Source organism: Drosophila busckii, chromosome 2R (genome assembly GCF_011750605.1).
Source record: "Drosophila busckii strain San Diego stock center, stock number 13000-0081.31 chromosome 2R, ASM1175060v1, whole genome shotgun sequence".
Classification (NCBI taxonomy): domain Eukaryota; kingdom Metazoa; phylum Arthropoda; class Insecta; order Diptera; family Drosophilidae; genus Drosophila; species Drosophila busckii.
Window position 1 is genome coordinate 350954 of NC_046605.1, and position 24472 is coordinate 375425.

A 24472-nucleotide genomic window follows, 5' to 3' on the forward strand; every position below is an offset into this window, starting at 1 on the left:
ATTCCCTCGCTTACATATGATAATAATAAGTAGTGTTTATAGGTAGTTTTTTCTATTTATAATAAGTCCATAATTATATTGGAAATAATAATAAGACCAACAGTTCATTAGTTCAGGTTCATGAGTGGTTCCAAATGATTCCGTGTCACACTCTAGTATTTTTTGTTTGCAAACACTTGGTCACATCGATTTCTCCTGCGTTGTTTGGGTCGTCGGTGAATAATAAACGTAGAAATAAGTTGCTTAAATGATTTAATGTGCAAAAACCTAATTATGTGGAGCATAATATATAGAATCGAGAGTGACTGAGCTATGTTGAACAAAGTGAGAATGAATGCAACGCTTTTGCATTTGACGACCAATATGAAATAGTCGTGATGTCATATATATATATATATATACATATATATATATACATATACATATACATGTACTGATGTGTAAATGAACGCAGGCATAAGAATAGTTCTCAAGTGTTATTTTTGCAAAATTTTTCGAATAATCTAGCCGTGGCAGTGTATTATGCATATATAAATAAGTATGTGTATATGTTAACTAAAATATGTACGAATATTATATATATATAATGTTGTGAGATAGAGATGACAATAGCGATGAAACAAAGTGAAAAATCAACAAACTGACAAGCAAAGGTCACCAAAACACACAACTATGTATGTAGATATATAAATTGAATACAAACATACATGCACGACAAACGCGAATAATAATAATAATAGCAAACTGACAAAATTGATGAAGTTATCTAAGATATCTGTGTGTGTGCTTAGTTTTTTATTTGTATTTTATTTGAAGCCTGATAAGACAGCTGTCTTGGATAGCTTTGTTACTTGTAGCATATAAAAAGGCGCTACTCACACACAGGCACACACGCATACGAACTATTTTGTTAATTTATTTATACTATGTGTGTCTGTATGTGTGGCTATAACAAATCAATTAATTATGAAATCAATTATTCCAGAATAATAGAGAAACACGCAACACATCGAAACTGGACTGAGCTCTCGTGCCTTAACTTAAATATTAAACTAACGTTTAAACTGAAGGCCCCTTAGAGGCAAAAACGAACAACAATCTAACACCAAGCTACAAAATTCAAGCCGTACATCAATCGCAATCGCCATGGGCAGTGTCTGGAAGCGTTTGCAGCGGGTTAACAAGCGTGCGGCAAAGTTTCAGTTCACTGCCTCCTATCATGATCTACGACTAGAGACTACCGCCAAATGGTAAGTGGAACAAACAACCCCAGGCATTATCTGAGTACGCTTTGCACTTCCTGTTGGGAAGTTTTCTTTTCAAGTGCTTTTTTATTAATGAATCAGCCAGCTTATCTGGCCCGCATTTTATGCAGCGCTTATAAATAAATTAATATGCATATGAGTGCTTATCATTTGAACATTTAAGGCGTCCCTCAAATCTATCCGTGGTCTGGACGAGACGCTCAAGACGTGTAGCCAGCGCGCCCTTACCATGGGAGCCGGATATGATGAATCCTCTGGTGGGCAACATCAGCTGGCCCGTGCCCGACAATCATGCTATATCGGTGACATTATTCAAAGATCCGCGCACACATGAACTCGAGGACAAAGACTGGACATTTGTTATCGAAGATGTAAGCGATTAAAGCGATGTTTAAGTCTCCAACTAATGATTGCCTTCATCATCTTTAGATATCTGCTTTGGGCAAGAAGCGTGTCTTGGCCAATGCCAGCATCAATATGCGTAAATATGCCAGTATTGAGTCCACGCAGCAAAGCTTTACTCTCAACCTAAAGCCCGTTTCACGTAAGATATCTGGCGCCGATCTGGAGTTAACCATCAGCTGTGTTTTTCTACGCGAAGGCAAGGCCACGTGAGTAGGCTTACACAAGCATAATACAGATTTTTATAATGATTTGTACCTGTCCATAGTGATGAGGATATGCAGAGTGTGGTTTCCCTAATGTCGGTAAACAACAATTGCGATGTGGCACCTCTAGATGATCTAGAGGATATACCAGATTTGGATAACTCTGGCGATATTTCAGACCATTTGTATGACTTCACACAACAATTGGAGCTGATGACAACCAGTTTAAATGGTTGCATCGATGTGCCAACGCCGCTAAGTGGTAAATATATTCAAGCTACACTTTTATTAATTTAGTTTCTCCATCTATAAAAACTTTGTTCATTAAAATAGAATTGTATCTTTGTTGATTGTTGTACCTATTTTCTCTATATACATATATATAACTTTCTTTCCTTCTTTTTTTTACACACTGTTAACTGCTACAACCTAACTACACAACACTACAAAAACAAAAACAAAACCAAAACCTAACCCAACAAAACGTATATTTGTATGTATTGATGTTGTTTATTGTGGATGTAGTTCCCTCATTGTCAGAAGATCCAACACCATTGGCCGAGTCATTTAATCATTTACATTTTGAACTCGAAGCAGATCAGGCCAATGAACCCAAAACGCCTGCCAACGCCGCCGCAAAGCCCAACAATGAGATGGATTTGACAGCCAAGACACCAAGCGCAATGCCCACACTGCCAGCTACGACCAAAGTAACGGATGAGGCGAACGATGAAGTGCTGCCTAAGCCATTGGAATTGCCGACAGCTAGACGGCAGGAACGTTTCCATGAAATGCTCACGTCTACGCCTGTGGAACGGGTGCCCCCACAAACTCCAAGCGAAACGGATAACAATAAGAAAATCCCACTAAATCGAGCTTTAAGCTTTGAAAAGTCAGAGGACAAGCAGGCAAACTCTTATGTTGAGCAATCTGCAGTAACGAGTAACAAGAGCATCACCACAACCACAACCACGACCACAAGTACTACAAAAACCACAGTCATTGAGCCCGCAGAGTGCGTTGCAGAAGAAACCAAAGCCACACCCAAGAGTTCAGCAGTCGCTAGCAGTGCCAAGCGCTCCGAGCTACCACCATTGAATCTTAAAAAGAGTTACGAACCCTTGAACAATACGCAACAGCAAAGCAATAACTCAAACTCGAACAGTTTGAAGCCTGTGGAAAAGATTGTGCTAAAGGAGAATACGCCCGGTCAGGACTTACTTGAGTGGTGCAAAGAGGTGACCAAAGATTATCCCAATGTCAAGGTGACGAATCTGACGACCAGTTGGCGCAACGGCATGGCCTTCTGTGCCATTATACATCACTTTATGCCGGAGCTAATGTACGTATGCTGAGCTCTGAAAAACAAAAATCTCTTTTACTGATTGTAAACAATTGTACATTTTTAGAGATATGACGCAGCTAAGCGCGCACGACGTAGTTGGCAATTGTCGCACTGCTTTCGATGCGGCCGAAACATTGGGCATACCTCGTGTAATTGAGCCACGCGACATGAATCTGCTGACGGTGCCCGATAAATTGGCAGTCATGACGTATTTGCATCAATTGCGTGCCCACTTTACCGGCAAGCAACTACAAATTGAACAAATTGGTTAGCTAATGAAAACAATTGAATTGTCCAACAAACCTATATATTAATTTTTACATACTTCTTTGTCTTGTAACAGGCTCAACTGCAGATGAGTCGAGCTATGTCATTGGCGATTACAAATCGGATAATTTATCGCAGAACCTTATTAACTTCTCGCACTTGAAGACACACCTACGGCACCAGAACTCCCTTGACGAAGACATACTCTTGCAGCAGCAGCAACAGCTTTCGCCAAATGGCAAACAGGATGTCAAAAATCTTATACTCTCTAGTTCCAAAAACATTTTGGGAAAGGTGCTCTCGCCCACCAAGGAAAAAAATACTTTTAACTCTGCGCAGTCAGCGAATCTTAGTGGCAAATCGTTGCTGGGTCGCCAGACACCTCTCACCATCGAAGGTGACACTTTTGAGGATATTCAAAAGCCAGTGTCACCCACATCTTTGGATCCCAATGCGACGAATGTAAGTTTAAGCTTAGCTTTTAGTTTCTGCCTTTACAAGTTTGTATACCAAGTTAAGCCTTATGCTTTGCCCATTAAGTATCTACTGCTAATGTATTTAAGCAGCGGCTAGCGTTGTTGTTAGTTTTTGTTCTTATTCTTGGTTGTTTTTATTGATTTTCAAGTTTTATTTGCGCCTGCTTTGGCTTCGGCTTTGGCTGCTGCTTTTGTTTTATAATTTTCGTAGCGAATATTAACGCGCCACAAAGAAATGAGCGAACGCGCCAAACTGATGATGGAAAAATTGAAAATTTCCAGTGCAAGTGAAGCCAATGATGTAAGTGTTTATATTTTATACGCATTAATTTTGCCCTTGCCTGCTTCTGCATAATTGTATACATTTCTATAATCCTTTGAAGACTGCAAATTGATATGATATTTTTTTCGTAGGAGGAGCGACAACAGCGCTTGCGTGAGCAAGCACGTCGCCTTATTCTGGATACGCGCAACAAGACAGGAGCACCTGGTCCTGGCTCCGGCGCCCAGGACAGTCCCACAAGCCCCACTAAGCTGAAACGTCTGAATATTACTGCCACCTCACCCAAGCACAATGGCAGCGGCGGTGGTGGCGGCAATCAAATGAGTCCTAGTCATAGATTTAATGAACGCAACAGTCCACTGCAGTCCTTTAATGCTGTGGTGGAGCGTATTTCACCAAAGCACGAGAAGAGAGTGAGTGTATGGAACTTTCAATTAGGTCTTGGTTATTTATGTTTGATTTGATTTTACAGGGCGATAAACTGTCTTACATAGAGTCCGAGCTGGAAGCGCTAGAGCGTGAGCAAGAGGCCATTGACTTGAAGGCCAGCAATCTGGAGGCGAAACTGCGCGCTGTCATGGGCGGTAATCCAAGTAATAATCGCAGTCGTACAAACTCATTTCTTAGGCTAATACGCAATAGCATTGGTGGTGGTGATGTCATACGCATAAAATTGCTTGGCTCCGACGATGAAAGTCTCTTTGGTAGCGGTGTGAGTGCAGCCGAAGAAGATGGCGATGACGATGGCGACAATGATGATGATGATGATGATGCGGACAATGACGACGATGCAGGCACACACAGCGAGACCTCAGCATGCTCCGAGGAGCATTTGCGTAGAGTTAAGAAGCCTATGCGACCACGTGCTCTTTCCTGTTTTGTGAATGGCCAACAACGGCACACATATCAGCAGTCCCATGGCCATGAGCCCCAGCGTCATCATGTGCACCATGTGCCCGTGCCTTTTGGCCAGCATTTGTGGCCGCCACAGCAAAGCAACTGTGATAGACTGCCCGCCTATGTGACAGACGATGATGATGAAAATGAAGATGATGACGATGCGCTGGTCATGTCTGTCACGGGACATGCGGCCACCTGCCGGCGTAGACGCCGAAGCCGAGGCCGACAGCCGCGTCGGCGTTGTGGTAATCTACTGCAAAAGGCAGCTCACACAGCTCGTAGCGATTTTTAACTGCTTACGCAATATAACAATACTTATAATAAACAGAAAGCAAAACGCACGCCAAAACTGCTTCAAGCAAACAATCAACCGCCCGCTCGCCCGTCCGTTCGCTCGCCAGTTTGCTACTTACATCTGTGTTGTACTTAATATTAATTATTATACATATCTTATATACTTCTACAATTATTATTATTATTATTAATGTTTTGTGTTTTGTGCTTGTCTTAACGTGTCGTTTTAAACTCACTAAACTCTAAAACTATTATATACTCTAATCGAAATCAAAACACTAGAGATGGACCGCAGTTCCGCATTTGTTTCAACGTATACGACTTTGGGCTTAGCTAATTGTGCACATCCATCTCTAGCTTAGTACTTAGTATTAGTTTACTGAAACGCTTTATTGTGTATTGTTGTATTTAAATGATTTATGTGTACTACGATTTGTCCCCACAGAAACCGAAGAAACTGAGGAGCAATTGCTCTCACAATGGTTTACGCTGGTCAACAAGAAGAACGCGCTTTTGCGACGGCAAATGCAGCTGAATATACTGTAAGCACCTTGAATTGTTTCCACTTGTAATTGACTAATTAACATTTTTATGACAGCGAGCAAGAAAAGGATCTGGAGCGTAAGTTTAGCATGCTGGAGCGTGAGTTGCGTGCTGCGCAGTCTGTTGAAGATTGGCGGAAGACGGAGGCGCAGCGTGAGAAGGAGCGTCTACTGCTGGATGAGCTGGTGACTATTGTAGACAAGCGTGATCAGCTGGTGCAGCATTTGCACAATCAAGAGATAGCGTACGTACTTTCAGGCTGTTCTAAGGCGATTTATTAACTTTTGTTTTTCCATTCGCAGCATTGAGGATGATCATGAGATAGCACGCGAGCTGGAGCAGGTGGACATCAGTGGTGGCAAGGAAAAGTGTGTTATACAATAAGCAACAACAACAACAACCAAAACATCAACGAGATCAACAAGACGATGCTCTGCAACTTGACTGGAGATTATAGCTTATACTATAACTAAGTAGTTATATCAAATGCACACTGTCTTTTGATTGTACTTAATACAGCTGCAAGCACTTGATGTAAATGTGTGTAAGACTCACATGCACGCATTTACATACATACTTGCACATTTTAAAAGGAAGTGCTTAACTAATCCAAGTTCTCTGAACTTGTGGGTACTTTTAAAGACGAAGCAAAGGCAAAAAAATACAATATGAATTGATAAACATTTTTAAACAGCAAAGACGTCCGTTAGCCAATTAAGCAGAAATTCAAAGACAGTTTTAAACCACTTTATAAATTGAGAAATTGCGTGTTTTTTTTCTTCCAAATTTCAAATGTATTTTGTGTGCCATTCATTTGTGCGTAAATTTATGTTGCCCCTATAATGTATGAAATCAAAGACCCGAACTGTGAGTTTAACTTAAGCATTTGTACGGTATTTTCATTTGGTTAATATATATAAACATATATATATTTATTTTCCTTGTATGTTTGTCCTGAACATCCCCAAGTATCTGTATACTTAACTATTTAATTACTTTGTACAGTTTAGTTTTTACCTCAACCTTATTTGACTATTCAATGGTGGTTTATTTATAATCCTATGTTTAAAGCAATTGCTTGTAACGAATAAAAAACAACTTGATATGTAAAATTGCTTATAAAAGAAATGAGTTATTTAAATAAATACAACATACCGGTTATTTTGACAATTTGCAAAATGACATTTAAAGCATTTATAAACAATTGCGAAATAAGCTTTATGTTTTGCCAATCACCTGTAGCCGTAGCACGAAGCTTTTTTATCGTTAGATTACTAATATTTGAAAAGATCACATATACACAAGTTAGTCATATATTTCTTGCTTAGTTTGTAGCATTAATTTAATGGAAGGCTCTCCAGTGCTTAGTATATGCGACAGAGTACCAAGAGGCAATCGAAGTGAAAAAAGAAAGCGAAAAACAAAGAAGCCCAGCTTAGAAAATGAACTACCTTCAATACTTAGCAAGATATTATTAAAATGCAACAAAGAACAGCAGATGCCAACGAAAAGGAATCACGAGTACTTAGGAGTGTTTTGCCTCATAAATAAAATAACCAACATGCGTATATACCGGATGATTTTAACAAGCGACAGACACATCGCCCGGGACTATGAGCAAATGGAGAATTTATATAAATCTCAACCCGACATGGAATTCAAAAATACAATAACAGTAGAAACCGTTTGCGCTATGACTTTACTGAAAACGGTTAGGGAACACTTTAAACATCATAAATGGAATGCGGACGGAAACGCCTTCGAGGCACCACGCATAGCGGAAAACGATGGGTGGACAGTATCTGAAATTCTGTACAAACTGGCCAGGCAGGAACAAGAGAAACTAATAAATTATATTAGGTTCCTAAGCGAAACTAAAGTCTGACCATTCAATTTCACCAGTCATATGTAAGCGCATTAAGCTTTAAGCATTTAGCTTTGTGCTTTTATAAGCTTTCGCTTTGTTTACATTTCACAACAAATTGTTTTTATACAACCGCTGAGTCAATTTTAAGCTTAGTTGTAATTTTATAGTAAAGGTAAACTGAGATAAATTCAAATAAAATGGAATCAGATACGGCAGTGCTAAATATTTCTGGAATTGCAAGAAAATATCAAAATGTGCGAAGGAAAAAGAAGGAAACCCCAAAGCCAAATACCATCGGTGACGATTTCCCTGCAATATTAAGTAAATTTCTATTGAAAAGCAATGTGGCAGTAAAATTTGAGAAAGAATTTCACTACGAGTACTTGGGAGTAGGTTGTCTTTTGAACAAGAGAACCAATAAACGTATTTATCATATATTCTGCACTATTGACCCAAATATCGGCAAGGACTATGCCAAAGTGCAAGCTTTGTATGAAAATCAGCCAGATATAGTATATAAAAATAATATTACCATGTACACAATATCCGCAAAAAGATTATACAGAAATGCGAAGCAACACTTCGAACATTACAATTGGATCATGGGCGGGAATGCCTTTGAGACGCCATGTACAACGGAGACGGATATAAGCGCCATGTGGAAAATCTTGCACGACTTGGAATGCAAAGAGGTTGAAACATTGTTTAGTTTTATAAAATTCATGAGCCAGACCAAGCATTACTAATAAATTTACACGTACATTTTATTTTATTCAATTTTTTTTGAAGTTCTTACCTTAAAGGATTTAAAGCCATAGTTGTAAACTAGCTGTTTCAGTATATAGCTATTGATTATAAAAAATACGGCACTTTGAAGACCAATCCAGTAAAAAGTATGCCAAGTCTTAAACTCCAGCAAGTAAGCAGGCAGCAGCCACAGTCCTTGCCCAATCAGCCACAGCAACACGTAGCACAGGCAGCGCTTCAACGAGAGACGCTCAAAGTTGCATAAACAGAGCGGCAAGAGTGCCAGATACCACACAAAGTACTGGGATGTGACCACAGAGTTGTAGGTGACTATAACAAACGCAAGACTGAACACGCAGAACGGTAGGGTCTGACGAAACTGGCCAAAGCTAAGGCTCAGATAGAATATAAGCAGGAATTGTGGTGCCAGTATGAGTAGCTTCATCACCAGCGTGGACTGCTCGCTGCTCAAATATTGTAAGAGAAAGTGCAAAGAGAAGTTATGGCGCACATCCTTGCGCACAAAATGATAAATATACGCCTCGTAGATATACTGCCAGCCGTACAGCGAGTAAAAGCTCCAGGTAAATATGGTTAGGCTCAACAAGGTGCCCAGTACCAGGCACAGCTGCTGTTTGTTGGGAAGAATAAAGCGCAGCAGCAGTTCCCGTGGATTCTTAGCCAGCTTTGTGCTTAGACAGAGATAGTAGGCCAGGCTGAAAAGCAGCGGATAGAGACGCAGATGTATAACGAAGCCATGTGCCAATCCAGCGCCAAACACAATCCAACATGGTTGCGTCGCCTCTTGCTCAGCCTTGAGCAGCAAATAAATGCTGAGCACTACAAAAAAGCTGGAGAAACTGTCGCCGCTGCCACGTGTTGATATCACCGCCGTCAGTGGATTATAAAGCCAACAGCAGGCCGCCCAGCAGGCTAGAGTTTCGATGCGTTGCTTCTCGGTTTGTGTCTCCAGGCAAAGTTTGTGTTGCTTGCTCAGCAAATACTGCACAGCGTGGCCAAACTGCAGCTGAAGTTGTTGACGAACCAGCGCATGTATGAGCACGGCCAGCAGCAGATCAAAGGCAGCATATATTAACTTCCCATAAGCCGCATGCAGCACCACATTGGGTATTTGTATATACGCCAAGATGGGACTATATCGATAGGTGTGTCTGGCAAAAGGAGTGCCGCCAGCCAAAACTTGACGGGCGCCATCGGTTACCACTTTGTAGTCTATGTCTGTGTAGGGCACTTCGGATTTGGCATCATGAAATTGGGCATAACAAATAAGTAGTAGACGCAGCAGCGCTGATATTAACAAATGCGTCCTAAAGCTGATTTGCTGGAGTCGGCTGTACATTCGCTTCATGTTAGGCGCACTGGTGAGACTGTGTTTATAGTTTGGTCTTTAATTCCTTTGCCGTTTTGCGTATACAATTGAGAAATTGCTTAAACTCTGTGTCGCAGCTGCCTTGCTGCACATTCAGGTCACGTGTTACGCACGCCGCATACGCTGCTCCTCGATCTGCACACTTGCTTAAATATAATGGATAGTTTCGTAAGCGTGTGTTGGCTTTGCGCACGGATTCCATGCCTCTTAGCGCTTCTGTGGTGGCACACGTGCCCCTACTTGTGGCAAGGGATCCGCTATGAAAGCGTCGTATAACGGCTTTGAGAAGAATATCAAGAGCGAGCTGGTTATAAAGGTGATTTGAAATAAACGTGGATTGCGCTGTATCCAAGAGCGTTTTGGTAGCACAGCTGTGCGTCTTCGAGTTTGAGTTTCCTGCTTCTTTTTTGTAATCAAGTTTTCTAGTTCCTTCGGCGGCTTATAAGGCGGCACAGAGGCTGGTGTGGACATTATTTAGTTGCTGCAAAAACATTTTCCATGCTTATTAGATACTAATAGCCATTTTAAGTTACATACCACTCTTTGGGCTCTCGTCCCTTGTCCTTGTCGTCTTTCTTAGTAATGTATGTTTTATTTAAATCAATGCCGCTGCAACAAAGCGATTCCTTATGCCACTTTAAGCAACACTGACGCATCTGCTCCAGCTCCTCAGCACAACGACGCTCCTGAAAATCGTTTGCTGAAAAACACACACCCACACATTAAAATATTGCATAAGATTGCGCTTGTAGCACTCACCTGATAGACAAGCTTGTATTCGGCACGCGTATGGTTTGCACGGATCCTTTTTGTTTTTAGACATGTACTTAAACAATTACTATCAGTTATTGCAACATTTAGTTAAAGAAATTCTAAGCGAAATGCGGCTTAGTTGACATAACATCTGACACATTTAACAACACTTGCCTAGAGACGGGTATCTTATCGTTACTCGTGTAACCGTGACAGCACCAAATTTGCTATTCGCCTTGGCACACAACAACTACTAGGAACTGTTCTTGTAAAAAAAGTACAAGCTTAACATTTTACTTTCGAGTAAAATTATTAGTTCATAATAAACATTGAAATAAAAAAAAATGCCGTCGAAGAAGAAAAAGTACAATGCACGCTTTCCAGCGGTAAGTGAATATAGCAAACTATGTATTTGTATTTTAATGTGTATTTGTATTTTTATGGTGGCGATTGCGCTCGTGCTGGTGCTGATTTTGTATACCTGTGATGATTTTGTGTTTATTATAGGGTCGCATCAAGAAAATCATGCAGAGCGATGAGGAAATAGGCAAGGTGGCACAAGCCGTACCAGTTATATTATCGCGTACGTTGGAACTTTTTGTGGAATCGCTGCTGACGAAAACGTTGCGCATAACAAATGCGCGAAGTGCCAAGACTTTATCACCCTCGCACATGAAGCAGTGCATCATGTCCGAGCAGCGTTTCGACTTTCTCAAGGAGCTGGTGCGCAACATACCTGACATAAGCATTGCCGAAGAGGCCAGCAACTACAATGACAGCTCCGAAGAGGCGTACCCGGACTCTGATACGCCATATGATCTAAGCCTGCCATCGACCTCAATGCGCAACGGCAACAACAATAGCAACAGCTTTATGCGTTCCGTTAGCCTTAATGGCGGCGCTTTGAAGCGCAGCCATCCACCGTCCACACCGTCAACTTTAATGCAAACCGTGGCCAGTGTCACTGCCGCCAAGCTGGCACGCTCCGAATCCACGCCTGCATACACGCCCCGCGGCAGACCGCCAAACAGCAGTCGTGTCTATAGTTGTAGAGATGCCAAGAATACTACTGCCATACCTGAGCCCATGTGCAACTATGAACTGCTGAACAAGCCCGTTGTCAAGATCGAGTACAGCAACGTTCAGTTGCCCAGCACAACCGTTTCGGACGCCCACAGCCCATTGGACATACCCGCACCAGTTATCAACATTGATCTAAGCAACATTGTGGCAACCACTCCCTCTACACCAGCCAAGGCTACAACAATTACAACACCAAAAATCTGCTATGGTGGCACCAACAACAATAACAATTCGTTAGCTAAGATTTCAGCTCCAATCATTCCAAAGGCCCCAACGGCAACAGCGCCCGTTACCAATACACTTTTTGAATTAGACGAAGACTATGACAACATTTAAGTAAATGCTATTTTTGCATTATCATTTTTTTTTGTAAATGCGCTTTAAATTTAAATTATTAATACTTACATTAATATGTATGCTAAGTTTCGAGTAAGTATCTACGATAGATCCAAAAACATTTTGCAAATAAAGACCATTTATGGATTTCAAAATAAAAACACAATATGTATATTTTTAAATACATAGGTCAATCTTTAAAATTCGAAACAGCTCAGACAATTTCGGCAATAGGACCACACATCCAATTAGTTGGAATTAGAATTTAAAAATATATAAAAAATCCATTTAATTTTATTAAAAATACTGCACTTTATATATGAAAATATAATGATCGTTCTTTTGTATTATAAATTTATGATATTTGTTGGATTGTTACAATTACATTTACTATAATTAACTATAAATATGTTGTATATATTAATGGTATATTGCAAAAGTTACAGACGCAGATATTGTTTAGTAATTTTAATTAACGATGCCAAACAAAAAGTGGGGAACTAAACAGTTATAATTAGACACATACATGAATATATCATAATAATATATAAATATATTATTATTGAGGCACTTTTTGGTGTTTATAACAATAAAGAAGACAATTATTGCATATCAATTGTTTAGCTCGCTTTGTTTCTAATACAATTCGTCTATATACATATACATACATAATCAAATGCACTCTAAAAGTTTATACTACGTTGGTTTTTTTATGGATCTTGATAAATTTGGCACGCGGAATATGTTAAGTGTTGGAGTTGGGTTTCCTTATAAAATATTAAAGTTTATAAACTTTAAGCTCGTCGTTCACTTACGCTAAACTTTGTATATTTGTGTGTGGTGTGTGTGATGTTAATTTTTGAATAAAAATTGCAGTCTATAAAGTATGTTACACGCTTGCCATGAATTTCGTCTCGAGATCGAAATATACAAATGTAAGTATGAACGGACTATAATCTAAGCTATGTACACGCAAACTAAACTAACACATAGTTAAAGCCTTAGTTGACCAATGCAAGTATGTACAATTGAACCAATATTAAACTAAAAGCTTAACAAATTATATAAACCAAATAATAATACAATGCTTACGTATGCAGAAAACTCTCTCGTGTTTCTTAAAAATCTACTGCATATAAAAGTCGCGCTGTTACGTAAAGCCCCGACTGGGCGACTGCACCGGAGACGGTGGCGGCGGCAGTGGCGAAAAGTACGTGGAGCTGCGCGACGACGGCGATGGGGGGCAAGAGGACTCTGGCACAATGCGCACATCGCTGTGATAGTGGGAACGCGGCGTCGGCGGCGGCGGATACGGCTCACTGTCGTAGCCATACTGCAGACAGGCATTCGCTGAGCTGGAGGAGTGCTTGGTGGCGCCGCCATTGCTATTGTTGCTGTTCGACTTGCTGGTGTAGTTCGAGTCGGACTCATCGCAAATGTCCGTGGAGCAGGGCGTAGGCGGAGGTGGCTGATTGATTATCTTATAGTGACGATATGGGCGGCGCGAACGCGTTGCTGGCGAAGGCGGCGGATTGATGGGATAGGCAACCATGCTGCTGCCATTTGTTGTGGAGCTGGAGGCGCCAGTGATGTGATTGCGATCGTAAGAGTTCATGCTGTTGCGTGAGTTCAACGTCGACATGCGAACTGCATCCGCCACAGAGGCAATCTTGGAGACACGTTGCGATTTGCTCAAAGTTGAAGGCGAAAGCGGATCCGATGCCTGATCATCCTTGGGCTCAGTGCGGCTCTTGCCAATGCGTGTGCGACAAAATTGCAATAGATAGACTATGGAGAAAATGATAATCATGGTGGCGCCAATGAGTATCATAAATGCGCGTTTATCGGATGCGGGTGCCATGTGGCGTTGTAGACAAATGTCCGGGGATTCATCGGCGCCATCTGCGCAGTTCTCCCAGCCATCGCAAAGTAGAGCAGCAGAGATGCAGAGCTGAGGAACAAAAGCAAGCGCATTAGATGTGGGCACACATATGAACTCATTCATCTTACCTTATTAATGGGGCATTGGAACTCTCCTGGACGCTTGCAGCAGTCGGCCTCGTCGTGTCCATTGTCACAGTTGGTGGTGCCGTCGCAGACAAGCGCCTTATCAATGCACTCGCCCGACTGGCAACTAAACTGGTCAGCCCGGCAACTGGGGCAGCCAATCTCGTCCGATTTGTCGGGGCAATCCTTCTGGCCGTCGCAGCGCCAGCTGGCCGGTATGCAATCCTTGTTCATATCACTATTGCCAGCCACGGGCGCAGCGCAAGTGAAGTGATCTGGTCCGCAGGCGGGCAAGGCGCCACAATTCTCCTTGTCCTCCAGCAACATCAAGTGCTTGGGGCAGGAGCAAATGTCACGTGTCCGTGCCATGCCCTCGCCGGTGGCTACACATATGTGCGAGCACTTGGTATGGCTATGCAGGCAGGTGTGATTACGCAGTGCACGCGCATCCGGCGTCCATACGGCGCGTATATCGGTGATCTGCGGCAGTCGCTGCAGTTCCTCCGACCGCCGCTCGCCATTCACTGTGATGCGCTCCACGCCGGTCTTGTCATCCAGCCAATAGACGTAGCCACCCAAGGCGGCAATGTTGATCACCTGCGAGATGTGCATGGACACCAGAGTTTTCCTACAAAGGAGTAATCAGTATAAATAGAGGCTAGAGCTTGGTCCAGAGTCCACACTTACTTGTTCTTGCCATTGATGTCCATGGCATCGATGCGCTTGCCATGCGCATAGTAGATCATGTCCGTCTGCTGGTCCAGGGCCAAGGTGGTGACGCCCTCCAGCTTGTAGGCCAACTCCATGCGCTCGTTGCCATCAACGCGTGCCCGTATGATGGCCTGGTGGCTGCCCACATCCGACCAGAAGAGCAGACGTTTGACCGCATGCACGGCCAGATTGCGCGGCTTCTCCGAGTCGCCAGTGTCAATGATGCCCACCGATTCGCCCAGGAAACTGCAAAGCGTCAAGGTTAGAGGCTGACAGAAATGGAAAGAGATTGGATCTTACCTGGTCACATTGATGCTGTTGGAGTAGGAGCAGGTCCAGAAGAGTAGTTTGCCAATAATATCAATGGCTATGTCAAAGGGCTGTCCACTATTGACCAGCACACTGGTCTTGGTGCCATTCGCCAGGGAGCGCTTGATGCTGTGACTGCGTCCCTCAATCTGCCGAATAACAAAAAAAAAACATTAAAAATGCTAAACGCAAGACTTGGCCCATTAGTAACTCACCCAATAGATGTGCTGCGTGAGCGGATCGTAGTCCACGGAGCGTATATTCTTGCCGGACACGGGCAGCGGCACATTGGGACAATCCGTGGTGTTGGGCAGCAGGCGTCCGAAGCTGTTGCGCTGGCTGAAGATGATGTAGTTGCGTGGCGGCAGGCAGCTGACGCCATCCTTGGCCAGCTGGTAGTGCGTGGGACAGGCACAGACCATGCCGCGCCTTGTGGGCGCAGAGAGACACAAGTGGGAGCAGCCGCCGTTGTTGAGCTTGCAAGGATTCACGCCAGTCTGGCGCTGTTCGTTGAACACCAAGAGTGAGGTTATGTACGTTAGACCGGAGTGCACCAGGCTACGATTGCCGCCCGTCACCTTGTGCACACGCTCTATATCGCCCGAGTTCCAGTCACTCCAATAGATATAGTCCTGATAGAGGGAGACGGCATAGGGCTCATCTATGTCGCTGCTGACCAGCAACTGACGCCGCTTGCCATCCCAATCGGCACATTCCAGCTTGGCCGGACGCGACTGCGTAGCCCAGTAGAGGCGTCGCGTCTCCTGGTCAAAGGTTAGTCCTGCAGCATGATTGGCTCCCGCGATTATAGTCTGCAGCTCACTGCCATCCATGCCGGCACGTCTGATGGAGTCCGAGGGCAGCTCCGTCCAGTACATGTAGCCACGCCTTGGCTCTAGCACCAGGGAGCGTGGCTCCTCCACGCCCTTCCACAGCAGCACGCGTCGACTGCTGCCGTCCAGGCGCGAGACCTCAATGCGTCTGGCCTCCGCATCCGACCAATAGAGGTTCTGACCAATCCAATCGACGGCAATGCCATCGGGTCCAATCAGGCCCGCGTCCACAATGCGCTGCACATAGGAGCCGTTGAGAAAGGCGCGATAGATGCACTTGCTCTTCTGATCCGTCCAGTAGAGACGACGCTCTGCCACGCTGACGTCCAAGGCATGCGCATCGCGCACATCCTTGAACGGAATGCGCTCATCGTTGTGATTGCCCTCGTTGTAGGCTATGGAGATGCGTCCAATGTGCTCCTGCCGCGAGTACAGCAGAAACGCCGCCGGCACCACACACGTCCGCTTATCCATGGCCAGTTCGTAGTCTATGGCGCAGCGGCAGACATAGTCGCGCGGACGATTCAGGCAGAGATGGGAGCAGCCACCGTTGCGCACAGCGCACGCATTCTGGCCTTTGACCTCACGCAGGCGCGTGACCTTCAGGCCCATGAGATCCGGATACTGATCCACGACCACTATACGATTGTTGCCCGTTATCTTATGCGCCCGATCTATCGAACGTCGCTGCCAGTCCGTCCAATAGAGATAATCGTCGAGTATGCTCAGTCCAAAGAGATGCTTCAAGTTCTCCGAGATGACCACACGCCGATCGGAGCCATCCATGTTGGCTACCTCAATCTTATCCGTCTTGCCGTCACACCAATAGATTGTCTTGGCCTCGATATCCAAGGCAATGCCATTGGGCCAGCCCAGATTTTCCGAGACGAGCACCACACGCTCCGAGCCGTCCAGGGAGGCGCGCTCCACCTTCGGCTTGCGCTCGTTCCAATCGCTCCAGAACATCCAGCCCAGCGAGGGCGCCACCGCAATGGCTCTGGGCTCCTCCAGATGCTCATAGATGAGCACCTTGCGCGCGCTGCCGTCCAGACGACAGACCTCTATGCGATCCGTCACCGTGTCCGTCCAGTAGAGATTACGCGCCAGCCAATCCAGCGCCAGGCCATCGGGATGACGCACTTCCGAGGTGACAAAGTCGGTGACACCAGTGCCATCGACATGTGCACGCCGTATGGTGTACGCCTCCACATCAGACCAGTATATGTGCTCCTCCACGGGATCATAGTCTATGGCAATGGCATACTTGACTTTGCCCAGTGCCAGCGGGAAGATTGTATAGTCCGGAGAGTCCAGCGATATCTTGCTGATCTGGGTGCGCTGCACTATGAAGAGCATCTCCTGGGAGCCATTGGCACAGCTGGTGGCATTCAAAAGCTTCACGCCCGTGGGACAGGCACAGCTATAGCCTTGAGGATTCGTCGCCAGCAGGCAGAGATGCGAGCAGTTGCCATTCTCGTGTGCACAGGGATTATCCTCGTAGGGCTGCAGATCCTTCGACCAGGCACGCACCGAGTTCGGAGCCTTAGGCGTATCGATGAGCTCCTTAAGATCGCGCGTCTGCAGATCCAGCGCATTGAGCGAACCACGCAGCCAATCCGTCCAATACAAACGATTCTCAAAGTACGTCAGACTGTACGGATACTTCAGATTGTTGACTATGGTGCGCCGATTGCTGCCATCCAGTTTCATGACGTCGATGAAGCAATACTTGCCATCGGTCCAATAGATGAGCTCGCTCTGCAGATCCACAGCCAGGCCATTGGGCCAGAACACATTGTCCTTGACCAGGGTCATGCGTGTGAGCGCATCTCCGTCCATGCTCGCACGCTCGATCTTCGGATACTCGCCCCAGTCGGTCCAGAAGAGCAGCCGCTTGGCCGGCACCAATGCAATAGCGCGCGGCTGATCCAGCTCCGTCCAGAAGAGCACCTTCTGATAGCGCCCATCCAGCGTGGCCATCTCTATGCGATTCTTCTCGCCGTCCGTCCAGTAGATCTTGTCCGTATACCAGTCGATAGCTAATCCTTCCGGCTTGTCCAATCCCGCCGATATCACTGTCTGTTTGGGTGCCGCCTTGGTCAGCGGCAGCGTGGAGTTGGTCTGTGCACACTCGATGAGCTCACGGCCGCAGTCCGTCCAGCACACCAGATTCTTGGCGTAGTAGAAGTCTATGGCCATTGCCTCGGCCAGATCCTTAACGAACACATCGATCTGTGGTCCGCCCGTGGGCTTGCTTATGTTGGCTACCTGGATGTCGTGGCGCGTGGTGAAGAGCAGCGTGGCCGGCGTGTTGACAAATGGCAGCGAGGCGGATGCGGAGGCGGCGGAAGAGACCAGCGAACTGGACATAGGCTGTCCATGAACTGCAAGAGCAAAAATTATAATTAGTCTAAAGTCGAAATGACAAAAACCAACTTTTATATACACTTTGGGAGCAGCTATATGCTAAATTTGGTTGCTCAAGCTCGTATAGAATCAGCTGATCAAGAATATATCTCCCTGGTACATTTCCATTCCATGATACCCTTGCTACATTTGTTATAAAAATGTCAAAGTGTATAACAAGTCTAGGGTATACGTTGTGCATTCAGCAGCCTCAAGCCTCACCACTTCCACTCTCTCCCTCTCTTTCTCTCTCTGCACTCGACGGTTGGTTGCCTATTTAGCTACCCAAGGCTCTTCAACATTTAAAATAGCTGCAACTTCCGTAGCAACTAGCACAACGCCGGAGACAGTCAACCGTGCTCTGTTGCTCCCCTGCCCCTTACCAACAACGCAGTCAACTAACTGCAGCAGCTACCACTCAGCCTCATGCCCAGCCTAGAGTGTGGGCGAGCTGCAGCTGGCTTAAGCTCTCCTCCAACTCTTCCTGTGCCCAATGCTCGCCCCGCTCACTGCTCACCCAAAGTTGCCAACAATAATTTGCACTCATTTACCATTTAAGTGTTGTTGTTGTTGCTTCAGTAGTTTATGCTGACTGAAAAATTGTTGAGCAACAACAATAACGTTGGCCTAGCCCATCCCATGGCAACGCATCATTTCCACGCAAAGCTTGAAAATTAAATTCGCATCAAAATAATTTAATGATTTTATTTGGCTTCGTTTAATTATTCTGCCTGTTAGATAGCTGGCCAGCCTAAGGCCCCAAGTTCAATTTAGATTGATAACAAGCTATTTATATATATATAAGTATATACAGGTATACACACACACACAGATATGCTTAAAGACAAGCAAACGTTGCATACAATGGACTGGAGCCATGCTCATGCTCAGGCTAATAATTATATTAAAATTTATGCCAGAAACAAAAAAAAGGGCCCAAACAAGAGCTGGCCGCAGGCAAAAGATAGAGCTGCAACCTGAGTTCGAGCTGTGGCCGTTGCTGTTGCCGTTGCAGTTAAAGTTGCCTCTGACCAGGCCACTTATCAAGTAAACATCATCGGCATTGCAGCTGCGTCGTGGAAATCGCAATTGATGGCGCAGGCAGTGGAAGAGGCGCTTGAGGTTGGAGCAGCTTCATGTTTTATTTAAGATCTTAACATTTTGAGCACAATAACTAACTAACAATAGAGGTAGAAATACTTGGCTCTGATTTATTTCTAATAAATTTACAAGTATATAAAGTCTACGTATTTTTCCTTTATTTTTGTTTTTGCTTTTGAAATCACGAAACTTGCTCGTGGCTAAGGCAAAAAGAAACTCAAGTCATGAACTTTATTTTTCAACTCGTTAGCATCAACACCCATGGCCTGACCGCACCCCCTCCCGCACTGCCTGTCGTCTCTTCTTGCAAACGCCATTAACTCGCACAGCATGCAATTTGCACGTTCTCAAAGACTGACTGCGCTTTTCGTTCACGCTCGCCAAGGCAGCGAACGAGAGCGGCGACGAGAGTGGGCGGGGGGGAGGCAGGAGTGTACGGCAAGCGTGGAAGCAACAGCACGTCATCATCCACAAAGAAGAGTTCGAAAAGAAGAAGACCAAACGACTTGCAGCAACTTATGGCGACTTATAGCTGCTCTACTTCCCCAAAAACCAAAGCAGAGTGACTTCAATAAGGCCAAGTCCAGTTTAGCCTTGTTAGATGTTTAGTCTGTCCTTTCAGTTGAGTGCATGCTAATTAAGAGACAGTCTTATATGCAGGCAGCGCCGTCTAGGCCTAGGACAGACACTAACGAGTTGTCAGCGTATAAAGCGCAGCGTCATTATCTGCAATGATGGCTGGAAACTAAAAATATACGCCCACTACTACTACGAGAGAGAGAACTTGAGCTCAAGCACGACATGATATTGGGCATGACCGAGGCTCCAAGGCCCCTTTATGTGCTCCATGGTCGCTGGCACAATTCATATTATGATAACGATGTGGGCTGCTCCACAAGCAGAAGCTGCTGAGGCAGCCACCTCCAGTTTGCCATTTCGTTGGCGTGGAAAATATTGTGTTAATATTTTTGCTATGCTCCACTCATCCCAAGCACTCTGCCCAGTTAATTTTTATTGCAATCCACCTTCCTCTCTCTGGCCGTGTTTTGTAGTCGTTGCTGCACTCAAGTGTTGCCTCCATCAAGATTGCAATTGCAGGCAAGCAGCGCAGCGCGGGATGGGATGGGGCAGGAGTGCTCCTGTCTGACGTTGGCTATGAGTTACGAGTAAAAGTGGCAATACAATGCGGGCTCCAGACTTTAGCTATGCCCAACTTCGACTATTTTATACACTCGCTTCAGCACTTCAATTAGCGTATTACAAAGTCGTTGTAGCCCTGCTCAGGTTCGCATTTAAATTAATTACGTTTGCTGCAAACACGTGAGAAATGACAGCAAACAACAAGAGCTGCAATTTGTTTATTTATTACACCATGGACACCATGAAAATGATTAAATTAAAACAATTTCCACCTGGAAAATCTACATCACTATAACGCATTTAATATCATAAGCTTCAAGTTTGTTGCATAGTGCAGCAAAAAGCATCTGAAACTGCAAGCCTTGTATGGAAATCTGTACAAAAGTTGTTTGCCAGTGTGTGTGTGTGTGTGTGTGTGTGTGTGTGTTTGTTTGCTGCTTGCAATAAATTACGGCATAAATTATTTCGAGACGGCGCACGTTGCAGCCACAACAAGCTTGTGGCACCCAGTGCACGTCCAAGCTGCTGCTGCTTCTCTTGGCTCTTGGTTGGAAGTAAAAACAAATTGGAAAAAAATCATGCTGACAACAAATCACAAATTTAACAATTTGCCAAGAAAATTGCAAATTGATATATTTATGAGCAAGCAGAAGTATAAATAATTATTTATTTATATGCAATGCATGTTAATTTGATTGTTAATCAATTAGCCTAACCAAGGACCAAAAAAACAGAGCAATGGCTTCAACATACACACACATATATACACACATGTGTGAGTTTAGTATGCACAACAGGTTAATAATTGACAAACAAACACGACGCCAGCACGTATATATATATATATATATATATACATTAGCAGCAGGCCATAAATAGAAGACAAATTAACTTTTCAGGCAGCGCAAAAATTAAAATTATATAAAAAAAAACCAAACTGAAAATTGAGACTATGAGCAGGCGAGTTAATCTTTGAAGGTATTAGTTAACATTTAAGAAACTTAAAGCCGATCATCTGATATGTGTGTATGTATGAAATAAGAAAAACCAGAAACGATCGTGAAGAACAATTACAAGAGAACAAAAGGCAGCCCAAAAAGCCAAACAAGCCCAAAAAATAAATAAAAAAAAGGTTTCAATGTGTGCGTGTGTGTGTGTGTGTGTGTCGACTAGGCTGGTCGAAACTGAAAATCAAAAACAAGTCGCTGCAGCGGCTTGCGCAGCAGAAGCAGCAGCAGCAGCAGACTCAAAAGGGTCTCCATTTCGTCTCGTCTCGTTTCGTCTCTTCTGGTCTGCTTGTTCGTATCTTAACGATGTGCAGGCAAAAAACAACAACAACGTATTCCATACAACGCGTATTGGCTAAAATAACAACAAGCCAAGCAGCAGCAGACGGCCCAAACAACACACACACACACACGCACACATACACAGATACGTATGTATATATACATATGCTTGTAGCTTGTTAGCAATGGTGACATGGGTAGGCAAAAAAAAGGCTTTAAAATTTATGCTCGCTGCTACTGCTGTTGGATTTCTAAATACCCTTGCAAAATAAATACATACATACAAATGTGTGAGCATATATACATACATACATAATTTTTAAGTTCAATTAAAACAAAAGCATTTTTCATTTTATTACTATTACTTGTTGTTTAGTGTAACGTCGAACGAGACAGAGGCAAATTGTAAATTCCTTATCTATCGTTAATTCCTGCTTTCAGGTAACATTTGCGAAATACACGTAATTACAAGATTGCGATAAGCGATAAGAAATCGAATGAGTAGCCAAAGCTCTTAAGCAACAACAACAACAACAACAACAGCAGCAGGAACAACTGAGTGCAATGTTAATTGCCGATGCTGCTGCTGTTGTTGGAGCTAAATTCAAACACACACACACACACACACACACACACGCAGCTACATGATAAATAACAGATAATGTGTACGCATTGTTTGGACCGTAAGTTGATACATTTGACAGAATGATGTTTGGATTAGCTTAGTTAAAGCCGAATGCATTTGCTACCCAAATTCAATCCAATCACATCCAAATTGAAGCAGCGTTTAGCTCAAAGGCACTTTGAAGTACATGCGCGTAATAGTAAACGTGAAGCGTAAAACGTAAACGTAAACGTAGTAAATGCACTCACGTAAGAAAAAGCAGAAAACACGAAGCTTTTGACTCAAAGAGCTCATGATGACAAAATCAAAGAGAAGTACTTTAATTGAAGATGGAGAGTGTTGGATCGGAATGAAATGGAGCAGACACAGGCGCCAAAGGAGTCAATGTGCAAGCGTGTGTGTGTGTGTGCAAGCAGCACATAGAGCTGAGCTTTATTATTTTTGAGCATCGCTTGGGGGCACTTACTTTGTGGCAAGCACTTGCAACTGTCTCAGCTTTTGACCAAATATATACTTAAATTTTTTGCAGTCTTTTAAAGACTTTTTATTGCAACTTTTAAATGATTTCTTTATGCTTTAGAGCATTCATTAGAGTCGCAGCGACAAGTAGAGAGGGTGGTGGCTTTTAAATTATGCACAGTGTACTAGAGTCGAGTGCGGTGCTAGAGTCTAAATTGGTAGTGGTTGCCAGTTGTTGAAGAAAGAAACGCAAAAAGGCAGCGCAGTAAACCGCAACAGCAACAAGAGCTCACCCACACACAAATACATGCATACAATATGCTTTCCCCCCACTTCTAATATGTGCAATCTGCAAATTCTTTGCCCACTCAACTTTAAATCAAATCAATATTGTTTTTAATTAACTTTGGTTTACTCACGGTTTTTATACTGCCAACTGCTTGAGATGCAACAGCAAATGATGAGCAGAACGCCTATAACGCCAGTATTCCTTCTTCTTGTTGTTATTATTTGGCACAAGTGTAGTTGTTGTTTTTGTTGTTTTACAGCAGCAGCATCACGGTTATGTGGGCCGCAAGCCATTTTTGTGGCAGCGACGTCGGGTTAGCACAGTAAACACATTTGTTGTAATTGTAACAATTGATTATGCGTGGGAATTTATGTATATATACATATACGCTATAGATTTATGTGTGTATGTGCAACGCGCGCGATCAGTGCTCATATGTTTTGTGTAAATGTGTCTTTATTGCAGCAAAACAGCATATGAAGGCATATAATTTTTATTTTCTCATTATTGCTTTTGGCGGCACAACACATTATCTTCACATTTGCAGCGGAAAATACAAATTATTTTATATTTAGCTGCATATAAACACAAACACAATAGCAGCGCCTGGTGGCAACACTGGCGTTAGCACTTTTTAACAATTTAATGCAGCTCACGATTTATATTTATTTGCGAATTGCTCTTGAAATTGTTGAATTATATGTAACAGTGCGTCGTTGACATTGCGCGGCGTCTGCTTTTCTTTATTTTCGGCTATTAAACAATAATTAAAAACATTTTCGATGCTCCACAACTGTCTGCTTATCACACATTTATATATTTATGCAATTCAAATACGGCTTATAAGCCATATAGACGCTGTTTAGACAGAACACACTAAATTCTATTATTTACTTTATTTATATCAACAACAGAATAATAAACATTTTTTTCACGCGCAGTCACGTCTTCACTCTTCAAGTATTTTTACAATTTAGATTCGCACATATCATCTACAGTAGTCGTGCAGTGCAAGCCTGAGCTGTTATCGTTATCGCTATCTAGCAAGTATCATCCGCAAACTTTGTTATAATTTGCAACAATCATGCCGTTATCGCTCAGTTTCCTCTAGCACGTATCATCCGCTCAGAGTTTCTGAACACTACT

The 24472-nt window shown here is 43.6% G+C and overlaps 7 protein-coding genes across 14 annotated transcripts; 2 read left to right on the forward strand and 5 right to left on the reverse strand.

Moving 5' to 3' along the window:
- The first annotated feature begins 200 nt into the window (after positions 1-200).
- Positions 201-7105, forward strand: LOC108597085 (EH domain-binding protein 1). 8 transcript variants are annotated; one of them, XM_033293018.1, is made up of 14 exons: positions 201-215; positions 986-1250; positions 1429-1636; positions 1695-1876; positions 1936-2135; positions 2399-3215; positions 3283-3485; positions 3562-3947; positions 4173-4262; positions 4376-4657; positions 4717-5389; positions 5884-5980; positions 6037-6225; positions 6284-7105. In XM_033293018.1, the coding sequence occupies exons 2-14, from the start codon at positions 1147-1149 to the stop codon at positions 6363-6365; spliced, it is 3513 nt and encodes a 1170-aa protein (XP_033148909.1). In that variant the 5' UTR covers positions 201-215; positions 986-1146; the 3' UTR covers positions 6366-7105. The 8 variants fall into 8 exon arrangements, with proteins under 8 accessions (XP_033148909.1, XP_017838921.1, XP_017838920.1 ...); XM_017983432.2 differs by having other exon boundaries at positions 204-324; XM_017983431.2 differs by lacking the exon at positions 201-215 and adding an exon at positions 574-674.
- A 1500-nt stretch (positions 7106-8605) lies between these two features.
- Positions 8606-9988, reverse strand: LOC108597376 (GPI mannosyltransferase 1). Its single transcript, XM_017983910.2, has one exon. It carries the CDS (start codon positions 9962-9964, stop codon positions 8618-8620), a length of 1347 nt encoding a protein of 448 aa, XP_017839399.1. The 5' UTR covers positions 9965-9988; the 3' UTR covers positions 8606-8617.
- Positions 9989-10210, reverse strand: LOC108597382. Its single transcript, XM_017983915.2, has one exon. The coding sequence runs from the start codon at positions 10185-10187 to the stop codon at positions 9990-9992; it is 198 nt and encodes a 65-aa protein (XP_017839404.1). The 5' UTR covers positions 10188-10210; the 3' UTR covers position 9989.
- LOC108597380 lies at positions 10170-10461 on the reverse strand. Its single transcript, XM_017983912.2, has one exon. It carries the CDS (start codon positions 10454-10456, stop codon positions 10193-10195), a length of 264 nt encoding a protein of 87 aa, XP_017839401.1. The 5' UTR covers positions 10457-10461; the 3' UTR covers positions 10170-10192.
- LOC108597381 (cx9C motif-containing protein 4) lies at positions 10396-10909 on the reverse strand. The gene is made up of 3 exons (XM_017983913.1): positions 10745-10909; positions 10523-10685; positions 10396-10466 (listed from the first exon to the last, which is right to left on the reverse strand). The coding sequence occupies exons 1-3, from the start codon at positions 10806-10808 to the stop codon at positions 10460-10462; spliced, it is 234 nt and encodes a 77-aa protein (XP_017839402.1). The 5' UTR covers positions 10809-10909; the 3' UTR covers positions 10396-10459.
- A 103-nt stretch (positions 10910-11012) lies between these two features.
- LOC108597379 (dr1-associated corepressor homolog) lies at positions 11013-12241 on the forward strand. Its single transcript, XM_017983911.2, has 2 exons — positions 11013-11124; positions 11246-12241. Exons 1-2 carry the CDS (start codon positions 11083-11085, stop codon positions 12155-12157), a joined length of 954 nt encoding a protein of 317 aa, XP_017839400.1. The 5' UTR covers positions 11013-11082; the 3' UTR covers positions 12158-12241.
- A 638-nt stretch (positions 12242-12879) lies between these two features.
- Positions 12880-23709, reverse strand: LOC108597081 (low-density lipoprotein receptor-related protein 6). The gene is made up of 6 exons (XM_017983416.1): positions 23457-23709; positions 15400-18401; positions 15176-15333; positions 14852-15121; positions 14168-14792; positions 12880-14108 (listed from the first exon to the last, which is right to left on the reverse strand). The coding sequence occupies exons 1-6, from the start codon at positions 23617-23619 to the stop codon at positions 13308-13310; spliced, it is 5019 nt and encodes a 1672-aa protein (XP_017838905.1). The 5' UTR covers positions 23620-23709; the 3' UTR covers positions 12880-13307.
- Between the last annotated feature and the right edge of the window lie 763 nt (positions 23710-24472).

Bases quoted from the DNA above. Each gene is read 5' to 3' on its own strand.
- LOC108597085 (XM_033293018.1), top strand. From the start codon at position 1,147: ATGGGCAGTGTCTGGAAGCGTTTGCAGCGGGTTAACAAGCGTGCGGCA. The intron at 2,136-2,398 runs GTAAATATATTC...TTGTGGATGTAG, and splicing joins TGTGCCAACGCCGCTAAGTG to TTCCCTCATTGTCAGAAGAT. The intron at 3,216-3,282 runs GTACGTATGCTG...GTACATTTTTAG, and splicing joins CACTTTATGCCGGAGCTAAT to AGATATGACGCAGCTAAGCG.
- LOC108597376 (XM_017983910.2), bottom strand. From the start codon at position 9,964: ATGAAGCGAATGTACAGCCGACTCCAGCAAATCAGCTTTAGGACGCAT.
- LOC108597382 (XM_017983915.2), bottom strand. From the start codon at position 10,187: ATGGAATCCGTGCGCAAAGCCAACACACGCTTACGAAACTATCCATTA.
- LOC108597380 (XM_017983912.2), bottom strand. From the start codon at position 10,456: ATGTCCACACCAGCCTCTGTGCCGCCTTATAAGCCGCCGAAGGAACTA.
- LOC108597381 (XM_017983913.1), bottom strand. From the start codon at position 10,808: ATGTCTAAAAACAAAAAGGATCCGTGCAAACCATACGCGTGCCGAATA. The intron at 10,686-10,744 runs GTGAGTGCTACA...TGTGTTTTTCAG, and splicing joins AATACAAGCTTGTCTATCAG to CAAACGATTTTCAGGAGCGT.
- LOC108597379 (XM_017983911.2), top strand. From the start codon at position 11,083: ATGCCGTCGAAGAAGAAAAAGTACAATGCACGCTTTCCAGCG. The intron at 11,125-11,245 runs GTAAGTGAATAT...TGTTTATTATAG, and splicing joins ACAATGCACGCTTTCCAGCG to GGTCGCATCAAGAAAATCAT.
- LOC108597081 (XM_017983416.1), bottom strand. From the start codon at position 23,619: ATGGCTTGCGGCCCACATAACCGTGATGCTGCTGCTGTAAAACAACAA. The intron at 18,402-23,456 runs GTGAGTAAACCA...TTGCTCTTGCAG, and splicing joins CAGTTGGCAGTATAAAAACC to TTCATGGACAGCCTATGTCC. The intron at 14,109-14,167 runs GTAAGATGAATG...TTTGTTCCTCAG, and splicing joins TCCAATGCCCCATTAATAAG to CTCTGCATCTCTGCTGCTCT.